This window comes from Pteropus alecto, unplaced genomic scaffold (genome assembly GCF_000325575.1).
Source record: "Pteropus alecto unplaced genomic scaffold, ASM32557v1 scaffold3, whole genome shotgun sequence".
NCBI lineage: Eukaryota > Metazoa > Chordata > Mammalia > Chiroptera > Pteropodidae > Pteropus > Pteropus alecto.
Genome location: NW_006442484.1, coordinates 20,693,950 through 20,714,541, shown reverse-complemented (window position 1 = coordinate 20,714,541; position 20,592 = coordinate 20,693,950). Strand labels below are relative to the sequence as shown.

General features: G+C 35.0%; 1 protein-coding gene across 1 annotated transcript in view; it reads right to left on the bottom strand.

The window, feature by feature from the left end:
- ARHGAP15 (Rho GTPase activating protein 15) overlaps nucleotides 1-20,592 on the bottom strand; it is a 303,245-nt gene that overhangs the window by 209,856 nt on the left and 72,797 nt on the right. Inside the window, exon 4 of the mRNA XM_025039513.1 lies at nucleotides 7,811-7,872. Coding sequence (XP_024895281.1) covers nucleotides 7,811-7,872 — 62 coding nt within the window. The remainder of the gene's footprint in view (nucleotides 1-7,810; nucleotides 7,873-20,592) is intronic.

Sequence of the window (20,592 nt, the reverse complement as noted above, 5' to 3'; positions counted from 1 at the left end):
GAGAGTCATTTTCTGTCTCTTTTTGGTCTGTGATGAGCAGACTCATCGCACTCAGTAGGAACATAAAACCAGAAAGTGAGTCGAAAGCCTCTAGTCCAGGAGTGATTGAGAATTCAGCTAATGAGAACAAGTTTTAACCTTATGACTTAGGTTGGAACCTCCTCTCATAACAAAGTAATCTAGAACAGGGGTTCCCAACTACCCGACCACAGACCAGTAGCGGGCCATGACCTGTTTAGGAATCAGGCTACATAGCAGGAGGTGAGTGGCAGGCCAGGAAATGAAGCTTCATCTGTATTTGCAGTCCCTCCCCAGCGCTAGCATCACCGCCTCAGCTCCACCTCAGATCATCAGGCATTAGATTCTCATTAGATCCTAGGTGACAGAAAGGTTGGGGACTGCTGCTCTAGAGATCTGACCATCATCCTTACAGTATCTGTCCTGTCCATTCTCCATCTGATGGGTTTGGCTCATTGTGTCACCTGTTGTTCTCAGTATATCAGTGGAAGAGCTTTCTTACCCCATTACTCTAACACACTGAGCCTTGTGAATGGCATTTTCAGCTCTGAGGAGAGTGTGAAAAGGGTCAATTGGCAAGGTTTTGCCTGATTTGAACTTTTAATGCTTTCTGTATGAAACCAAATCCTTACAGGTGACTGTATTTTGGGATACTGAGAGACAACTTAGGAAGTGACTGCAAGCTTACAGGACAGGTGAGTCTAGCAAGCTCTGATGAAACTTTTAGAATAGACCTTTTGAAGATGAAACAGTTTTCAGAATGGAAAGTAAGACCGTTTATTCCCCTAATTCCCCCAAAGAGATAAACACCATCCCTAACCTCTAAGAGCTTTCCCAATTCTGGGGACAGAATCTGACATTTAGTAGGTGCTTATTAAAAGTTTTTGAGTAAAAGAATTTATGGGCTCTCAAATTTCAGGAGGGTCACACATACGGATTTTCCCACTCTTTGTTGTTATTCACTAACAAGAACTACAAAGCACCCACTTCCTGCATTTCTCTTTTTTGTTCTTTAGTTCTTGGGTGTTTTGATGTCATTCCTAGAATTAAAAAAAAAAAAACAAAAAAAACAAAAAAAACTATTTAATGCTTCTGATTTAGTATAATTTTTTCTAATTTATAATTCTAGTGGCAATATCTGAGCTTTCTCTAGAGGTCTTCTTGACTTCTCTGACATATGTCAATAAGATGACCTGGTGTTTTTATGTATCAAGTAATTTAATCACTAAGCCAATCACATGTATCTACTGAGCATTTACCACATGACAGACACAATTCCAAAGACTGAATACATAAAGGCAAATAAGAGAGACTTTAAGAAGTTTACCTCACAAGAGACAAGTAATAAACATGGAAATGAATAAATTCTCTAAACAACACATTGGAAGATGGGTAATACTCACATTTTACAGATGAGAAAACTGAAGTTTAGCAAGGCTGCATCCTACCCAAGGGCACAGAAATCATAAACATGGGATTCAGGCCACATTTCCTGGACCTTGAAGGCCATGCTTATTCCACTGTTAGCAACTGTCTCTAGAGAAGGTGACATGTCTGCTTTCCCTTAGTCACTTTGAACATATCTATGCAGCAACTCATGAAAGGCTCTGAGAAAGGAAGATACAGGATTGTCAAAGAAGTACTTGAATGTCTTTCTTCTTGGGGCAAGGCCTGACCTACGCTGTCCTGGAATGCTGAACTGCAAGCCCTTTCATTTCTACCTTCCCATGATGGCCAGGAGGTAAATTTATCCATTAGTGGGAGCCAGTTAATGCCTCATCATTTGATAATCTTAACTTTTAGGGCACTCTTTTCTATTTTTCCACAGAGCAGGATAAAACCCAAACTGTTCGGTAGACTTAAGGATTGAGTAAGACACAAAGCTCAAGAAATATCCCACTTCGGTAAGTCGGAGGTGCCATAAATAGGTGAGACAGTCTCTGCACAAATTTACAGGATAATGGTCAGGTGAGGGATTGATATTGATGGTAGTGATGCAGTGCAGGAAACAGATACAAGAAATGCAGACATTTATTTTAACTTTTTTTTTTGGCAAAATCAAATCACATCTAAGGGAGAAAAGGTGTTTACTTCAATTAGGAAGAGGAACTAAATTCGAATAAGAACAATGATTTACAGTTTATGCAATCGATGGGGCATTTTATCCAAGTGAGACACTTCGCAGAACTTTCCTAAAACAAATCATAAGTTGTGAAGGCAGAAATGAAAAATGAAACAAGATAAAACAAAACAAAAAAATTCTCAAATAACGACAACAACAAAAACAAAACAAAAAATTTCAACACAAGCATCAGCTTGGCTGAAAACTATTTGCATTCTACAAAATGGACACCGGATGGCAGCACATAATAACAGCAATTTTGATCATAACTGCTTATCTGAAGAACTCTTGATGGAAAACAGCCCTTAACATATTCATTATGGTTATAAGAATCTGTTAGCTTGAGCTCCAGGTTTAACATGGTCATTTGTTCTAACATCAGAGCTTTATATCCTACACTCACCTCTCCTATGTCTCCTTTGGGTAATGATAGGGTGGCAAACCAAAACGTCAGAGAGAAATATATGTGAGATTACTTGGTAAATTTCAGACTCTCTTTGGGCTGCCTGCCTTGTTATTTGACTTGGTCACACTGGATTTGACTTGATTCCGCACCAATGGTGGGAGTGAAAGTGATTTACTGCAGTGTCCCTGACTGATTTACTGCAAAATCGCTGAGATACTGCTGAATGTTCTGACTTGTCCTCATATTGGTAGGATAAGAACTTATTTCTTCTTTCTCATATTCTAAGCTTCTTGTAACTTTTCACTTCTAAAGGGAAGGTCAAATAGACACTGAGGTATAAATACACACATCTGTCAGTATTGCAAGAAATGTAAAAGCTTTATGTATTCAAAGAGTTATCAGATGTTGGAAATTATAATAGAGCATATGATGGAAATCATAAAACTGAAGCAACCTTTAACAAATTAATTTCTATATTACATACTCTCTAAATCTTCCTTCTAGTCCTCACTACTGAACACAAAAAGAAAGAAAGATAGATTCAACTTGGAAGAATTTATTGTGATCCTGAGCAGAAAGTACTAAAGAAAAAATATTTTGTGTTAGAAGTGTACTTTGGTATCTATTCTAAAAGAAGTCTATTCTGAGTAACAATCGTTTAAAAATAAAAAGAAAAGAAAAACAAAACGAAGCTATTAGACTTAATAGCTATGGGCCCCAGGATGGAAATGGGCGCTAGCAGACATAACCACTGCACTACCTTCACTCTACTTCTTTCCATACCCCTCTTCCATCCACCTTTTCTGCTGCAAGTATGTCTTCCCATGCCTGTCTGAAGAGCAGACAGAGTAAGAGGTTTCATGTGATAAGATGTACAGAGCCACAAGTGAGACAATGAAGGGGCAAGTATGAAGTAAGAGATGTAGAGAGATAAGGGTACTGAAATAGTGTACATGCTGTCAGGTGCCTTTTGTAAATTAAATTGTTGAAATTAACTTTTAGTTAAGGTCTCATATAGCTTCAGAGAGGCTGGGGCCTCTTCAAATTATGGATGACCTCTCGTGGATTAATTAGTAGAAAACTGTATAATTATCAATAGAATAGTATTTGTTACGTGGCAGTTGAAGCCCTTAATACTGTCGATGTTACGAAATGAAAGGACAATTTTTGTTCCCTGACTTAAAGTGACTTCTAACAGGAGAGAAAAAAACTAACCTATTTCAAACAGAAGACAGAGCTAAAATCTTACACTAACAATTTGTACAACAAGATTTGGGAGAAAGGAGAGGTTAATATGAATGGCAAAATTTCTCTATTTGTAAAATTGAAAGTAATAATACAGCTTATCTTGGAGTATTACTGATAAAACATTTCCCAAGTGCCTGACAGAGTAACCATCTAGTAATACTGCTTATTAATTCACTAAAATGTATAAAATATAGTGAAGCACCTTAATGAATAGGGAAAAGGTTATCAAAAGAAATTTTACATAAGAAATTTTACATAAGATTAGAGCAACTATGGTATACTTTTTAACAGTTCTAAATTATCAGTAGGCCAAAAATTACAGAATTTTTTAAGCCTATAATTAAACTGACCATTTTATTGCCAGTTACAAAAACGTACAGACTCCTTGGGCAAGCGATATGACCACATATAGCAGTAATTTAAAAAAATGGTCTTGTGATTTAATGAAGTAATGCAGGCTTAGAGTTATCTTAGGAAAATATAAATGAAAAATTGACAAGTAATAAGAGGTTTACTGCAATTATGACTATTTAATATGAAACCAGAATCAACTTAAAAATCAAATAAAAGAAAAATATAGGAATGGTTTGATATATTACAGTCCCATCCACATGGTGGAATATCGTGTTATTAAACATGGTGACTATATCTACAATGTTCAATTTTTAAAGTGTTTATAATAAAAATAATTAAGAATAAGATTATGCAATAATAAGGATCAAATTTAAAGATTTCTGGTCACTGAAAACTTTCATCAAAAAGGTAAATAGACAATGAGGGTCTTGGAGGAGATATTTGCAAAGTCTAAAGTTGAGAGGGTATTACTACCTAGAGTATCTTACGAGTTCTCTCTCTCTCTCAAAAAAGTGAGAAATAATATAAAATAGCCAAAGTTTACACATAGGCAATTCTCAGAATGCAGAACTTGGCTGACTATAAATAGATAAAGTGATGCTCAACTGAAATACCGACCAGTGGAATAAAAATAAATGCAATGCTGAAGTAATGTTCTATGGCTATCAACTTGTAAAACTGAGAGTTATATGAAGATGTGTGCTGATGATTATGGCAAGACAGAGCCCTTTTGCATTGCGGAAGTGTGAAATGTGCATTCATTCAGTTGAAAATCTGGCAGTAGCACTCCATAGATTTATAAATGTGTGTGCCTGACAACCGAGCGATTCTTCACACCTGGGTATATGCACCAGAGAGAATTCCTAATGGATTTGTAAGGAGCCATACATGTATGGTTTATTGAAATGTTGTTTGGGATCGAAGGACTTACAGACAATGTAAGTGCCCACTCCTGGGAGTCTGGGTAAGTAAAATTTGGTGTATGTACATGATGGCAAAATGGGTTGCAGCTGGAAGAAATGTACTTATTTTAAATATATAGATATAGTTAGATGTCCAACACAAACATTGAATGAAAGTAGTAAGAAACAGAATGAGGTTTATAACACAAAAAGGCTTATGCAATTTAGAACACATTCACGTACACACAAGTGCATACTATTTTCCGGAATGCCACGCATACAGCTAAATAAATATATGAAGAGTGAATTTGATGAAAATGCATTCTACAAGGGATTGAAGTGAGGACTGGAGACTGAGAATAAAACAAAATTAGCTAGGGTTCCTGCCCAGATGATAGTAATACAAGGCCACACACTAAAGAGTATAATGAACTCAATTCTGTGCACCTGAGATTTAAAAAAAATGCAAATCCAAAATTTATATAACTTTAAATGAAAAAAAGCTGAAAGAATTCATAATGGCATGCAAACTGATTGAAATAACAATAAAAGTGATTGAAATAACAATAAAAGTACTGATTGAAATAACAATAAAAGTACAAACTAATGTTTAAATGAATTTATACCAGAACACAGACATGGTATGCAAATTGATTAACAAAGAAAACAAACACAAATTGGTATACACAGTGATAGAAACTACCTAAAAATATATTCATGTGAGTAGGTTAGGGAAAAATTCCTGTTCTCTGGTTTTTCTCAACATCACCTTCTAGGAAAACAATTTATAAAGATGGTTTTTGAATGATTTATGAGCAAGGACACTTTACAGAACCACTGTGGCAGGGCGTCATCTTGTGTTCTTGGAATTCCTTTTAGAACTTCCCCTCCTCCTTGCATGAGGCTAGAGGGTAAGTCTAACCAAAGCTGTCTTCTGCTCTCTCCTCCCACTCCCCAATGAAAGCCTGAAGCAATAATTTAGACAAGTCCTTGTGTCTTTTACTGTCTCTATTTGGATTTTTTGTCCATATGGCTTGTAAGGTAAGAAAGGGTCTTGACTTATTCATCCTAGGAAGAATTTTTGCTGCACACTCCACACTCCTTCCATGAGCTGATATAATTAGGAGTGGGGTCCAGGAGAAAAAAGGACACTAATCTGGGCTAGTCAACATCAAAGAATCTCTTCTGTTGCCCTTTCAGAACTCAACTCACTAAGCCAGGTTCTCCAGAGGGGCGGAAGCTTGCCCCGTCTCTTAAAGCAACCTTGCATTTGATCTCATCTCCTGTGCATCTTCTGGACCCTTCAAAGAAGGGTGAGTACAGTGTTACTGCAGAGGCAGTCTAGAAGAGGATTGAATGCCCTGTTCGCTATCCCAGAATAAGACAATGTGAGCAAAAAATAAGCTTGTTCTTTAAAATTGAAAAAGCTATTTTAAGTAATAGAATTATGGATGATTATTGCCTCCAATTTTACTTTTTTAAAATAAATATATACATATGTCATTATAGTGATCAAAAAGCAAATAAAAACATACTTCTTTTTCTAGTGTTGGCCAGAGTGCCGTTCTAGTAATGAATTGTATTATACAATTAACAAGTGTCCCATTGTGTGCTAATTAGTACATTTATTCTTTATGGTTTTAACTGTTAATAATACGGTCATGAGTAAATGCCACATCTCCTGATTTGAGCACTTTTTACAGACCTTTGTAGCTTACATATCACCTAGCAGGACACAGGTTTGAACTTCATGGGTCCACAAACAGCAGGATTTTTTTCAGTAAATACAATAAGCCCTTCCTACCTTTGGGTCCACCTCTGCTGATCCAAGCAGAGGGAAAGCAGTATTTTTGCATTTTCAACAGCAGTTTCCCCACTGGGGAATCCAACCACGGACTGAAAATACTGTTTTCAGTCCAAGGTTAGTTGAATTTGCCTATGCTAGGGGCCGACTTTAGAGTTAAAGTTGCACAGCTTTTTGACTGCGCAGGAAGGGGTGACCCGGACCCCGTGTTATTCAGGGATTAACTGTTATAGGACCTATGTGACAAATAGGAAATATTCTAAAATGGAGATAATTGTTTCTGAATGCTACATACACAATATTCTAGCATCTTTCTCTACTCCCTATTAACCTTATTTTTTCCTTCAAAGTGTTTCTGTTGTTTACTGGAAAATGTTTATTACCTTTTCAATTTCTCTCATTTACTCTATGCTTAACTCGCCACCAAATGTAGCAACTTCCAACTTTTTATCTGACAGATGATCTTATTTTTCTTTCGTTTTTCTCACATAATTTTTATTTGGACAACAAATGTATTTCAAATCCTCGATTCTTAAAAAACTGTGCTCCCAAAGTGTTGTAGAGAAATTTTATTTTTTACAGAATGAGTCCATTCATCCTCCAAAGTGTTGTAGAGAAATTTTATTTTTTACAGAATGAGTCCATTCATCCTGGGGTTACTCTGTTAACCCCAGAAATCAAGACCCATTATCTTATTTTTATTACTTTTTTTTTTTTTTTTAAGATTTCAAGTCCCGGGATTACAAGAGCACTGCATTTATGTATTATGTGCAATAATATAGAATGTAATACTTTATTGGAAAACTATAATTATAGTAAAAATAATGATCGTCGTGATAGCAGGGTGTTGTCTGGTCTTGTACCATAGGGCCTTTCCAAACAGTTATGGTGACACAAATTGAGGAGATGGGGAACTAGCATAGTTATATTAAAGTGAATTAAAGAACTTTTATTACCTTAGTTTCTTTCCTCCATCTGCAATTTTAGCTTTTTGAAGATAACCTTCTTTTTCAACCATCTGCAAGAAGAACGCATATGTTAAAACTGTGACAAACTCCCATACATTATTAGTTTAAATGAGCTTATGCTTTCCAATAGACCTTGCAATGATAGAAGTTTCCAGGCATAGAACTTCATTAATAATGCATATATAGCTTATGGGAAGTGCCTGAAAGATCATAGTCATTACAAGCCCCTAATATCCAAAAGAAAGATTACAAAGAATAATGTGAATGATTTGTTAGATAGTGATACACCTTTACTCACTTCTCCTTCTGGGCATTGAAGTCACTTTCTTACAAAATTGATTAACAATGGCAAAACAAAGACAGATTTAATGTCTTCCTTAATTTTCCCGATCATCCTTGGAAAAGTTCAAAAATAAGGTTTTTTTTCCTCACCCTCACTTCCTCATGTACCTCCTGAGGCAATGGATCGAGAAGAATTCAGTAGAACTAGGTAACAGCCTTCTGAATCACGGAAGAGCTTTTAAACCAATAATATTTCATGCATTTTTTTCTGTTACCAAGAGATACTGTGTAGCAATATCTCATTAATTCTTCTCTGATATAGGTTTGCTTACTTTTCTATTTGTGTTTATTCATTTTTACTACTAATATATCTGTAGGTTTCTTAAAAGAGACTCAATAATTCACTAGTCCACAGAGGTTTTGTGAAGTTCTAAGGTAAATAAATGAAAATAGACTTCCAGAAAAGTCTATAATAGGTGTTTTAATTTCTAAGCATTCTGTTTCTACCTTCCCCTTGTCCCACACTCCCCAATCAAGTCTTTCTCTATGTTCCATCTTTTCATCTTGGTGAATTGCTGACACCTTCTCTATGCTATATGCTAAAAGCTTTAGGAAGTTACCTGCCTAATATCAAAGGACCATACTTCCTCAGTGCCACTCCATATACTTTCCCCTGACTGTAATACTCTACCTCCACCATGTCTCCATCTCACAAACTCCTAAATATATTAAATCTATGTTAAAATGCAATCTGCTTGTTGTATGAGAGTCCTTCCATGATTCTTCTGCAATGTCTTTTAGATACCCCTATACTGAATCTCCATTTTCATTCGCCATTGTCACTGTCACAGCTTTTATTGGATCATATTGTAATTGTCCACTTATTTGGTTGTATATGCATCTGTGCTGTGACTTTACCTTTCACATCTGAATTCCCAGCACCTAGAGTACTTGCTGGCACGAATAGTCACAATAATAAATATTGTTTGAACAAATGAGTGGATGAATAAATGTCTATTTAAATATTTATTTAAATCTTTATAGGAACAAGTCCTCCCCGCCCCCGGCCCCCCACCAATTCATCTGCACTAGGATAGGTGTAAGGAAGAGATTTTGGGGGTAAATGAGTTTTCCCAAACCACTAAAATTTTACCAGTTAGGGAATTGGCTATTTATAGACTAACTCTGATATAGGTAAGATCTTTTCTGACTTGTTCGTTATTGTATTTCTAATGCAAAGCACAATACTTGACCTTCAAAATATATTTGACAAACACGTTTTTGAATAAATAAGGATGACTTATGATAATTCTAGAGTATTTTTCATGTATCTACATTTCCCGAAAATTTATTATACTTCAGGATATGCTCCACAAGTGTAGAAGAGTCTAAGGAAGCTCTCTTGCACAATTTTTAGAATAATGATGTTCAATAATGCCTTTTTTGTATTTGCATACATCTATTTGTTTGCTTTTCCTACCTTTTCTTCTATGTATACTGATGCTTTCTCTTGGTGCCAAGAAATCTTGTCTACCCTCTAAACACATATAATAAGTTCAGTGTTTAACTCTGGGCAGCACTGGTTTCTACAAATGTTTGGAAGAAAGATGTTTTCAGTAGCAATTAGCATTAGAAGTTGGGGCGGGGGGGTCCTTTCCTTATGAATGTATATTGAGAAATTTTGTCATGTAACCATGGACAAAATTTGGTTTGTTTAAGCTTTCTTCTGATGAAAATAAAATAGTTACCAAAAGCCTGAATTTATACCAAAAAACTACCAAACCTCTCAACCAATCACAAAAATTGATGCATGCATTTTCAGCTAAGAATATTGCCTTTCTTACCCCTCAAATATTCACTTAATGACCATTGCATAGACATTTAGTACCCAGAAATGTATTAATGATGATCACTTCTCTAAAAACGAAGAGAAATATGAAAACAAAGAGCTAATACTCTTGCAAGAACAAATCAACATAAGCAGGCTTGAGTTATATACCTTGAAATTCTCTCTCCTGAAATACATAAGCAGTGTTCCTCCGGACACTGCTAGACCTCTTAAGATACCTGATATTGAGGACAGGGGCTGGATTTCTCATATTAAGACTCTATTAATGTGACAACATTGCCATAGGACAGGCTGAGCCATTTCTCATGATCTTAGGTCAATGCAATATAATTGCTAGGCATGACCGCACAGAAGTCCCAGAAAATAGGAAAGAGGAAGAGGTCAATAGCAAGTTCATTATCTTCTTTCATATCATCTCTCAAAGTCCAACCTGCCTTCAGTGTCATTAGAAGAAGCTAATATTTCTTCTGCTATGTACTCTTACCTACTACATCTACCACTACCATGTATATTTTTACAAACCTATATGTGTCTGCAGGCATATTTCTACATGTAGTTATATACATGTACAACCATCAGGCACATGTTACAACTTCTGAAATCAGGTGTTTATTACTCTCCATTGTCTCTTTCATACTTGATGGACAGTCATTCATTCTTTCAACAAATTTTCAATTAGTAACATCCCCATCCACTTAAATACACCTGCTCTGCTCACAATGGGACTGCAAAGATTAATAGGACAGTCTTAATCTTATCGAGGCTTATATCCTTGTGAGCTCACATTCAAGCTACTCCTGTTCCTCTTTTGGGGGGACTGGGTACTATACTCCTCCCAAGCCATCTCAGGGACTTACACTGGTCTTTGCCCTGAAATAGAAAATTCCAAACAAGCTTTCCGCACTGAAACTACTGCATTATTTTAAGTCCATGCTGGCAAGCAAAGCTTCCACAAGGTAGATTTAATTACTTTATTATGCCTTGTCATTATCCTTTGAAATATCTATGTTCCAGGTGCTAGGAATCAGTTATCTTGGGAGGCTCGTAGGAGCTAAAGAAGTATTAGGGCAAGCAGAAGATTGCTATGTATTTTTTATGTGCGTTTATATAGAGTACCATATTAATTATTCTAGTTATTTCTATTTTACATTAATCCCATGGTTTGAAAGGACAATGATGTATAAACTACAGGTGAGTATGTTGGTCATTTGGGACTCAGAAAGTCTTGTCTCTAGTAATCTACAAAATTATGTATGGCTTTAAGTCTAAGTTTAGGATGCTATATGACAAATTCTGGGCCAACTTGAAGATCTTTAAGGTAGTGACACTCCCTAAACTATGTATACTTGAGAAATGTCAACTAAGTTTTAGGTGCTGAATCTCGCTTCTTGAGCTATCTGTCCAATGTCCCTTGGAAGCCCTATTTAATGTTAAATGACAGGAAAAATCAGCAATTTGTCCAGATTGGATGCCAGCCAGTCTGCTAGCATTGAAGAAGTACTTAGTACACACAACTGTGCAGATACAGATGAAAAGAATGAATGGCAGTAGGATAGCCAGATAGCACCTGTTTATCAACTTAAGTTGGAAGCAATAGACAAGGCAGGAGAGCAGAAGACAACCTTTGATTAATGTAGCAGCCGTGGCAGAAAGACGAGCCCGTAATCATAAGTACAGACATTGCAATTTTTTATATGAAGGCTTCACACTGTTCTCAGATAAAAGGAGTAGAATAGAAAACAATAGGTTTTCATCAACACCAAAAGTATTCTATTAAAATACATGTTTATAAATGGAAATGAACCAAATCTAAGACTTTTACCAGATTTTGATGAGAAGGGATTGGCACACCAGAACCACAAATCCCCTGTGCCTTACAACATTTGTTCTTTTCCCCTTTGTTCTGATTCTGTGTTTGTTGGCAACCCTTTGACTCCTAATTCAGCTTCTTAAGTTCTTTGACGTAGAACATGGGTGACTTAAATAGTTAGCATCTGTATAACCACTATTATAAATTTATAAATCAGAATTATATTTTATACATCAGACTCCTACAAATTTGGTTACTGTGAGATCTATAGTCCCTATAGAGCATTATTTCTGTAAGCCCTGATAATATTGATAAACATAATTTTTCTAGACTCACAAAACTGAAATAAGTCACAGCCCCAAACTTGAGTGAGCTACTCAAAGTAGTATACCCTGTGAAACTTCCTATGACTGTCTGGTCTGCTTCTAGGAAAATTTTGCATCATTTCTGTAACTACAATCCAGGGCTAGTATAATTTTCAGGTTTAGCATTTAATTATTTTCGTATTTAATAATGAAGAATTTTACTTTTTCTGAAGTTTTAATAGATCACAGTACTTTGCTGATAATCTTGTTTGTTTTGATGATTTCTATTACAAAGCTCAGAATGAGGACATACCTGGTTACATCGTTTTACCCCCAAATGCTGGTTCTTTTCTTCTTAATTTTCTTTACTTCTCTACTACCCACAGAAATAGATATAACTATCTGTCTTCTTTCCATTGGCTTTCTTTTATATATATATATAATTTTGTATATAATTTGTATATTTTGTATATTTTGTATATAATTATAAATTATATACAAAAGTATATATATATATTCTATTTTAAAAATAAAAATCTTATTTAAGGTATACAACATGATGCTTTCCTATACATATACATAGTGAAATGATTACTATAGTCAAGCTAATTAACATATCCATCTCCTCACAAAGCTATTATCCATCTCCTTATCTTTTTTTGTGGTGAGAGTACTTGAGACCTACTCTCTTAGCACATGCCCAGTATACAATACAATATTATTAACTATAATCACCAAGCTGTATATGAGAGCTCTCGAACATATTCATTCTACCATAACTCAGTTGGCCTTTCTTCTCATGACATTGTCTTTAGATTGTACCACTTTAGATTGCACTTTTCTTTTTTGTACCTCATTGGTTACATTTTTATTCTTAGTCTTCAATTATTTCTATACTATCTCTTTTTTGCTATAAAAGATCTGCTAACCATGTGTGTGGATTTGCTGTGGACACAATCCATTAGGAATAGAAATTAAAACAATGAAAAAAATTACCTTAAAAATTCAGTTTATCTATATATCATACGAGGTACTAATTAAAAAATATAAATGCTTAATTATAGAACTACAATACATATAGCTAGAGAATGAAATGTGATGTTTTTAGAGACATGAATTATAATATTTTGCCTAATGTAAATACAAAATTTATTGTATACATATTTTTTAAAAGTGGTAAACCAAAATTCAAATTAAATACAATGATTACATGAAAAGGAGAGTAAAAGAAAACTAAAGAAAAATGATTCTACACCATGCACGAGTGGTGCCTGGGAAGGGTCAACTAAGCATTCTCCAAGAAGTTCTTGAGAAGCTGGTCTTGATTTTAAGTCCCAAAGTTAGGCATGGTTTACTTGTTGCAACTTATTTATAACCATCAGTGTATATGTAGCTCAATGATTTCATGGATATTCTCTTTCTCTTACTTTCTCTCACTCAGATGAGAGAAAATGTTGGGCTTTAGGGTTCTGTTGAATACCTTGAACAATTTTTCAAATGTTAGGTTCGGCAAAGTATATATTATGTTTTGCCAAGTGCTTTTCGCCATCATTTTAAACTTCTATGCATTTCAAGGGAAATTTTACCACATGTCTCTGATTTATTTACCCCTAACTCATCAAAATGTCATCTTGAAAAAGCTGCTATTTGAAAATTTAAAAACCCCATAGCCTCTTTTCTGAGCCTTTCATCTTGTAACCAGAGAATTTCTTTTGGTCACACCAAAAAATCCAGATTCTGTTTGGGAAACGGGCTGATAAAGGCACCTCTTTGTGTCTCAAGAGATTTCTTCAGTCTTCTGGAGGCTTTTCCTATATCTCACCTCTCCTTCCCAATCTTCAGGTTCTCTCTTCTTTCCTGAATTTTATTTCTTTGTGTCCTTGATTTAAATATGTTTCTCTTTATTTGCCTGTCAGTGGAGTTCAGTGAGAATAGCCTTCCTGGTTACTGCCTGGGCAACTTATTAGCATAATTCATTGTTTCGTTATAACCTAATTTCAGTCTAGACAGTAAGAAAGAAAGGATTGCTCAATGTTAATAGCCTTTTTGTTGCTGTTGTGTATATTCTTTTTCTCTACTCTAGGGCTAAAAGAGTTTAAAATATGGGCCTGGATGGGAGAACTTATTGTGACTGTTTCTGCATATTAATTGCTTCTAAACTTACCATCGCTTCCAGGTCCTTCATGAGCTGAGTACTGCCTCCCTCTGCCGCTGGTGTATTTCTCTATTCTACCCAGTGTGCGATTCTTGTAATTTTTTCAAATGTAACAACTGTATTCTGACCTCCACACCTTTGTACTTGCTGTTCCTTCTCTTACTTGCTGTATCATTCTTCTTCCAGTTTTTTTGCTTGACAAACTCTATCCATCCTGAAAATCTCAGTTTAAATATTCCTTTCAATGAGTGATTTATGGCTATTTACTCCAAGATAGGCGCTTCCTCTTTCATAAAAACTTGTTTTTCTGCTGTCAAAGCATGCTTTTAATTTTCATTTACAGAATAATTCCTTCCTTTACCTGTTGAATACTTTACCTCTAGATTGAAAGCTCCTTAAGAAAAGAACATGAGTATTTAGCACATCATTGCATACCCCAAACTAGCACAGCACCTAGCACAGGGATAGCCTCAATAAATACTGACATTCATAAACACATCCCTATTTGAACAAAAGGGCACAAGAAACAATAAAAACTTGGAGATGGTTTTTATTGGAGTTATCAAATTATATAATTTATTATTAACATACTACCAGCTTGAAGATCTGGGAGGATGTTATTTTAGAAAACCTAATTTTATCTTACCAAAGTAGAATTTTGAAAGACTAAAGAGCTTTTGGAATTTTTTGCAATTTAAAGAAAGCACAGCCTGATCAATGAGATTATTCCCTCAAAGTGGCTGTCTTTTGTTTAAAAAAAAAGAAAACACTGTATGTTCACAATGCCTTTCATCCTCAAAGCCCTCACACGTATTAATTAATCCAAAAAATGATATCTGGCTCCAAAAGGTAGAATCTGTGACTTAAGGTTTATCTGCAGAAACCTGCTTTGCCCTCAAGCCATGGCAACTTCCTGAGCTCTGTCCTCCAAATCCTCCTAGCTCAGGAGGTAGCAGATGATTCTCTGAAAACTGCCACAGGCTTTTGACTCCTGCAGAGTTATCCATAGCCATGTCTTATACTCTTTTGATAAAAATAAAGATGATAAAGATTTAACATGTTATAAACAGGGTTATGTTCTCAAACCTTTCTTTAGGGGAAGAAGGGAAAAATGCCCTGAAAATAATTAGATCTCATGAACAGTTATAATATGGCATATACAAGACCAGGAAACAAACACATATTAGTATATTTGACATTTCTTGTTTAAAATCATTGCCGCCTTGTAGCACTCGTTAAGCACCCACATGGATTCTCAGAAAAAAAATTTAGGTCTCTTGCGTTGATAGCATATGGATTTGCATACCATGTGGCATAAATGATGTCACCTGTCAGTGAACTGAGTAGTTTCCACCATGAGATTTTAGATTCCAATTAGAAATGTATTTTTGACACTATTCAAAAGAAAAGCATTATGCTTCTGTTTAAACACATATATCACAATCTACTTTATTAAAGGGTATGTTGACAGATAAAGCATGATCACCAAAGGAAGATAGCATCTTTTGGAACTCCACCATGGCAGATTCCACTTTTGTAAAGTGAATCATCTTCCTCCAAAGGAGATGGATCCAATAATATACTTTTGCCAGTTATGCTTAAAGCAAAGGCCCCTTATGATTCTTGGAAAATGCTCAGAGAAGTTCTGAATATGAGAGATAAAAGAAGTGAGATTTATATAGCATCAACTGTTGGACATAAATAATCTCAAAAATCCATATTATAAAAATAATGAATGATAATACCAACTTAAATAATTTTATTATTTTCTAAAGTATTTTCATGTCTATTATTTCATATATAGTAGCTCATACTGGTATATGCTACCAAAGGAAACTACTGCAAAAACATATGGATGACCCTGGAAGTAACACTGAGGCATGAGGGAAGGAAGGAGGGTTGCAGAGATAGAAAATAGAACATGCCAGATTTGTGAAAAAAATATATGAGTCTAAGTAAAATATATATATAAGGTTAGATTAGTCAGATGTAAAGTAAATGTTGTAGGAATAATTCAAGTTTTGGTGTAAATGGTAATGGATAGTTAAAAATTAATCAGAATTTGCTGTTTGGGAGAACTGGTGGTTATTTTGGCATTGCTCATTATAATGGAATAATGCATACATAAGAGCTGTGGGAAAAGATAAGCATTTCTGCTTTTAAAATCACGTTAAATAAGCAATGTAATGCGAGTACAAATTGATGGATAAAAATGGAAAATAACCTGTGTTCACAAGACAAAGTGAGATAAACAAGTACTCAGAGAGAGGAGCCCAGGAAACTCAAGTCAAGAATAGGAAGTAACTTGGTTTGTAGTTCCAAAAGTTTCTAGAGCTGTGTGTGTGTGTATGTGTGTGTCTGTGTGTATGTGTGACAGAGAGAGAGACAAAGAAAGATAGAGATAGAGAATGAGATTTAGAGAGATTACAAACTAAAGAGTTTACAAATTATTGTTTTTCCTTCCATTTAATGGAAGGCATTGCTCATTATAATGGAATAATGCATATTATTAAATCCATTGTCAATGCCACCTTTCGGACCTAGAATAGAGCATTGAGAACATAGATGTATTATCTAGTAATATGCTATTCATAATTTAGAATATTCAAAATGAATTTTGTTTGTTAAGAATTGAGGCTGCAAAGTCAAGACAGCCAACCAGGCCAGTTAAACAACGAATAACCTTAATGTTAGAAAAGCAAATTAAGAAAAACATTTCTAAATATTCTATTATTTCTTTAACATTAGTCTATTTTTGATATATAAGTATAGCGCAAAAACAGCATTGGTTATTGATTAAATTTTACTAATAGCCATAATTTGAATTTTGAAAATTTATAATTAATACATGTATTATGCAAAACGTTTGAGATATCTTAAGGCGTTGTCCAAATATAATTGCATATAATTGCATATATATTTATACATATATAATTATATATAATTGCACATGTATATTTATATTACATATACACAGTCACATAGCTCCATTTTCAGTCTGTTTGCCATGTTTCATCAAATACTTCAGACCAGCATCTACATTTGCTATATTTAAAATAAATGACTTTTATAATGATTTATATGCGCTTTATTTGTTCTATAATCCAAATTTGTGGAAAAGAAACACAATTACTTTTCTATTTACTGGACAACTATACTGTGCCAGACCTTATATAAAGTCCAAATAGGAAACCAGTGAATGAGGCATAGCCTTCTCCTCAAATAGCATAACAGTTCAGTAAGAGATAGAAAAGGAAACAGGCAATTTTAGTGTGATTAAAGATAGAGGCAATTTAGAGATAAAGCAAAACCAAGCAGCTATAGGGAGTCAGAATAAAGAAGGGTTGCCTAAGTCAAATTTGAGAACTCAGAAATACTTCCCAGAGGAAATGTTCTCTAAGTTGTGACCCGAGTAATTATTTTGAAAACAAGATATTGTTACATCGAATTAAATTGAAAGTTTGGCTTTCACTATGGAGAGCAGGCATATATTATTTAATATCTGCAACCAACAATATTATTTTAATATACCTTTAATATCTTATTATTAAATCAATTGACAAACATGGCCTTTCTGAACAAACACTAGCGCCAAAAGCAATGGAAGGGCACGTATGATATAATAAAGAAAATACAAGTCATGACCCCTAACTTCAACACATTAACAGTCTAGCTATGGAACAAGTCTATTACCCATGAAATAAGAGTGAACAACACAAAAGAGTGGTGGGATAAAGGAACTATAATTGTTACAGAAAATCCAAGCTCCTTCAGTGTGAGCCATACCTTAATCATGTTACTATTGCTGGCTTGAGGGTATGTATTTGGGAGTAGGTGATAAATAAGGTAAATCAAGTACCATGAGAGAGGTCTATAGACTTGATGCTATAGAGAATAGGAAGCTGCTGGAGGTTTTGACAAGGAGAACGAAAGAGTGAAGGTGCTGTTTAAAGAAGGTTGGTGTGGAATTGCTGCATAGGATCAGTGGAAAAGGGGTTGATTCTGTGAAGCACTGAGTACAGGGTAGGGGGTATCAAAAGTATTTCAAAGCCTGGGCAAGAGTATGCGTGTACATGTGGAGAAAAACATGGGGACCACATCCATTGTGGACAAACTGCTTCAGAAACCGGTGACTTATATGAAGGGTCATACAGAAAATAAAGGATCCAAATAAAATGTATTCTAAGCCCAGATGAATGTTCGCTACTGCAGTGGAAAGGGGAATCAGTATGGGAAGAAAGCGATGATGGATTTGATTTGGGAGATTTCACTTTTGAAATGACATTGAGACATACTAGAACAAATGACTGGTTAGCACTTGAAGATATAGAGTGAGTGAATAAAGAGAATGTATATAAGTATAGATCTGTGTATCATAAACTGGGAAGTAAAATCCAGAGCCACCACCTGTTTCATTTGTGCACTCATTCGATATGTATTTACTAAGTTCTTACCATGTTCTAGCAATCATTACAATCATGGGAATGGAGTTATGAACATAGGAAACAGTACCTCTACTCTCATAGAACATTCTAATGAGATGACTGACAAAAATACATTTTATAGTGTGCTATATGGAGATAAATTCTATGGATAAAATTAATTTAGTGTTAAAAAAAAGAGTGTGGATGGAAATGGTGGGGGTTTAGTTTGTTTATTTTTAAGGGAGATTAGGAAAGACCTATCTTAAAGGGTGATATCTGAACAGAGATACAAATCAAGTGACGGAATGAGCCTTACAAATTTCTGGGCGCCAAATAAATTATTTTGTACTAGGCAGAGAGGAAAACAGGTTCAGTGGTCCTGTGGGAAAAGTAAAGTGGTCAGCTTGGCTGGAGCAAAATAAGCCAGAAGGAAAAAGGAAACAATGAGGCCAGAGAGGTAGCTGGGAGCAGTAAGATCTTATGAACCACTGGAGCTTTTACCCTGGGAGAGATAGAAAGCCAGAGAGCAATTTGATCTAAGGAGTGACTCAATCTAATTTATAGTTTAACAAGTTCACTTTGTTTGTTGTGTTGAAAATAAAAAGTAGAGAGCAAAGGTAAAAATGGGCACATCAGTTAGGAGATATTAAAATAAATCATGCAAGTGATGATAGCATAAATGTGATGAGAAGTGAACTGATTCTGGACATATTTTAAAGATAGTGCTAAGAGGTTTCCTTGAAGTTTAAGTTTTACCTTATGAGAGAAACAAAGAATTCAAAGTAAAGTTAAATGTTAAAAGTTTTGACTGAAGCACCTGGAAAAATAGAGTTAGCATCTTGTGAAACAGAGAAGACTGAGTTTGGGAGAAAATTAGAATCAATTTGGGATACGTTAAATTTGAGATGTATGTTAGATGTATATAATTGAAAACACCACAATATACAGTGCTGGAGTTTAGGGCAGTTTTCCATCCTAGAGAAGTGGTTAGTTAACATGGTGTATAAGGCCATAACACTGAATGAGATGCTCTAGAGAATATGGAGGAACAAAGTTAAGAACTGAGCTACAAGATGAAGAAGAACCAGCAAAGGAGACAGAAAATGGGTGGCCATTTAATTGATTGGAGATCCATGAGAAAGTGGTTTATCAGTAGCCAGATTAGGGGGAAAAATATGTATGTTATCAACTGGGTTAATTCTCAGATAGGTCTAGAAACATGAAAGCAATTGATGACCTTAAAAGGAGGTGGTTGGGATAAAATCCTAAATGAAGTCGGTTTAAGAAATAAAGGGCAGACAGAACTTAACAACAGTAAAGGTTGACAATTCTTGTAAAGAATTTATATTCTAAAGCAGAAAGAAGTAATGGAGCATTAGCTGGAGTGAAGATGAGGGATTTAGAACATGGAAAGCAAAGGAAAATAAGAGAACTGAACCTAGAAAAGAAGTATTTTTGATATTGAGAATGAAAGCCCAAAGATAATAGAAAAGGAACAGTAGGAAATAGATAGGAATAAAGTCATCGCTGTACAGTAACCTGTGAGCCGATGGACTGGGAGAATGTCAACCGATGTGAAATATAGCAGGAAGAATGAGCATGCAGAAAAAAGGCATTATATTTATCAAGAAGGTGGTCATTAACCAAAAAAAAGCATTAAAATATATTAGAAAGTTTGGGCTTATGTGTCTTTAAGATATCTTTAATATTCCATTTATTCATGTTATTGACAATGTTTCAGGCATTCTTCTAGTCATTAGGATATGACAAGAAACAAAAGTGAAAAAAAAAAAAATCCCCACTCCCATGGATTTAGGATCTAATCCCCACTCCCATGGATTTAGGATCTAATACTAAGGTATTAATTTTTCTTAAAAAAAACTGTCAAAATTTGCAGTAGCCTCTCCTCTGCCCCAAATCTCTGTTTCCTGCTATTCACAACCTT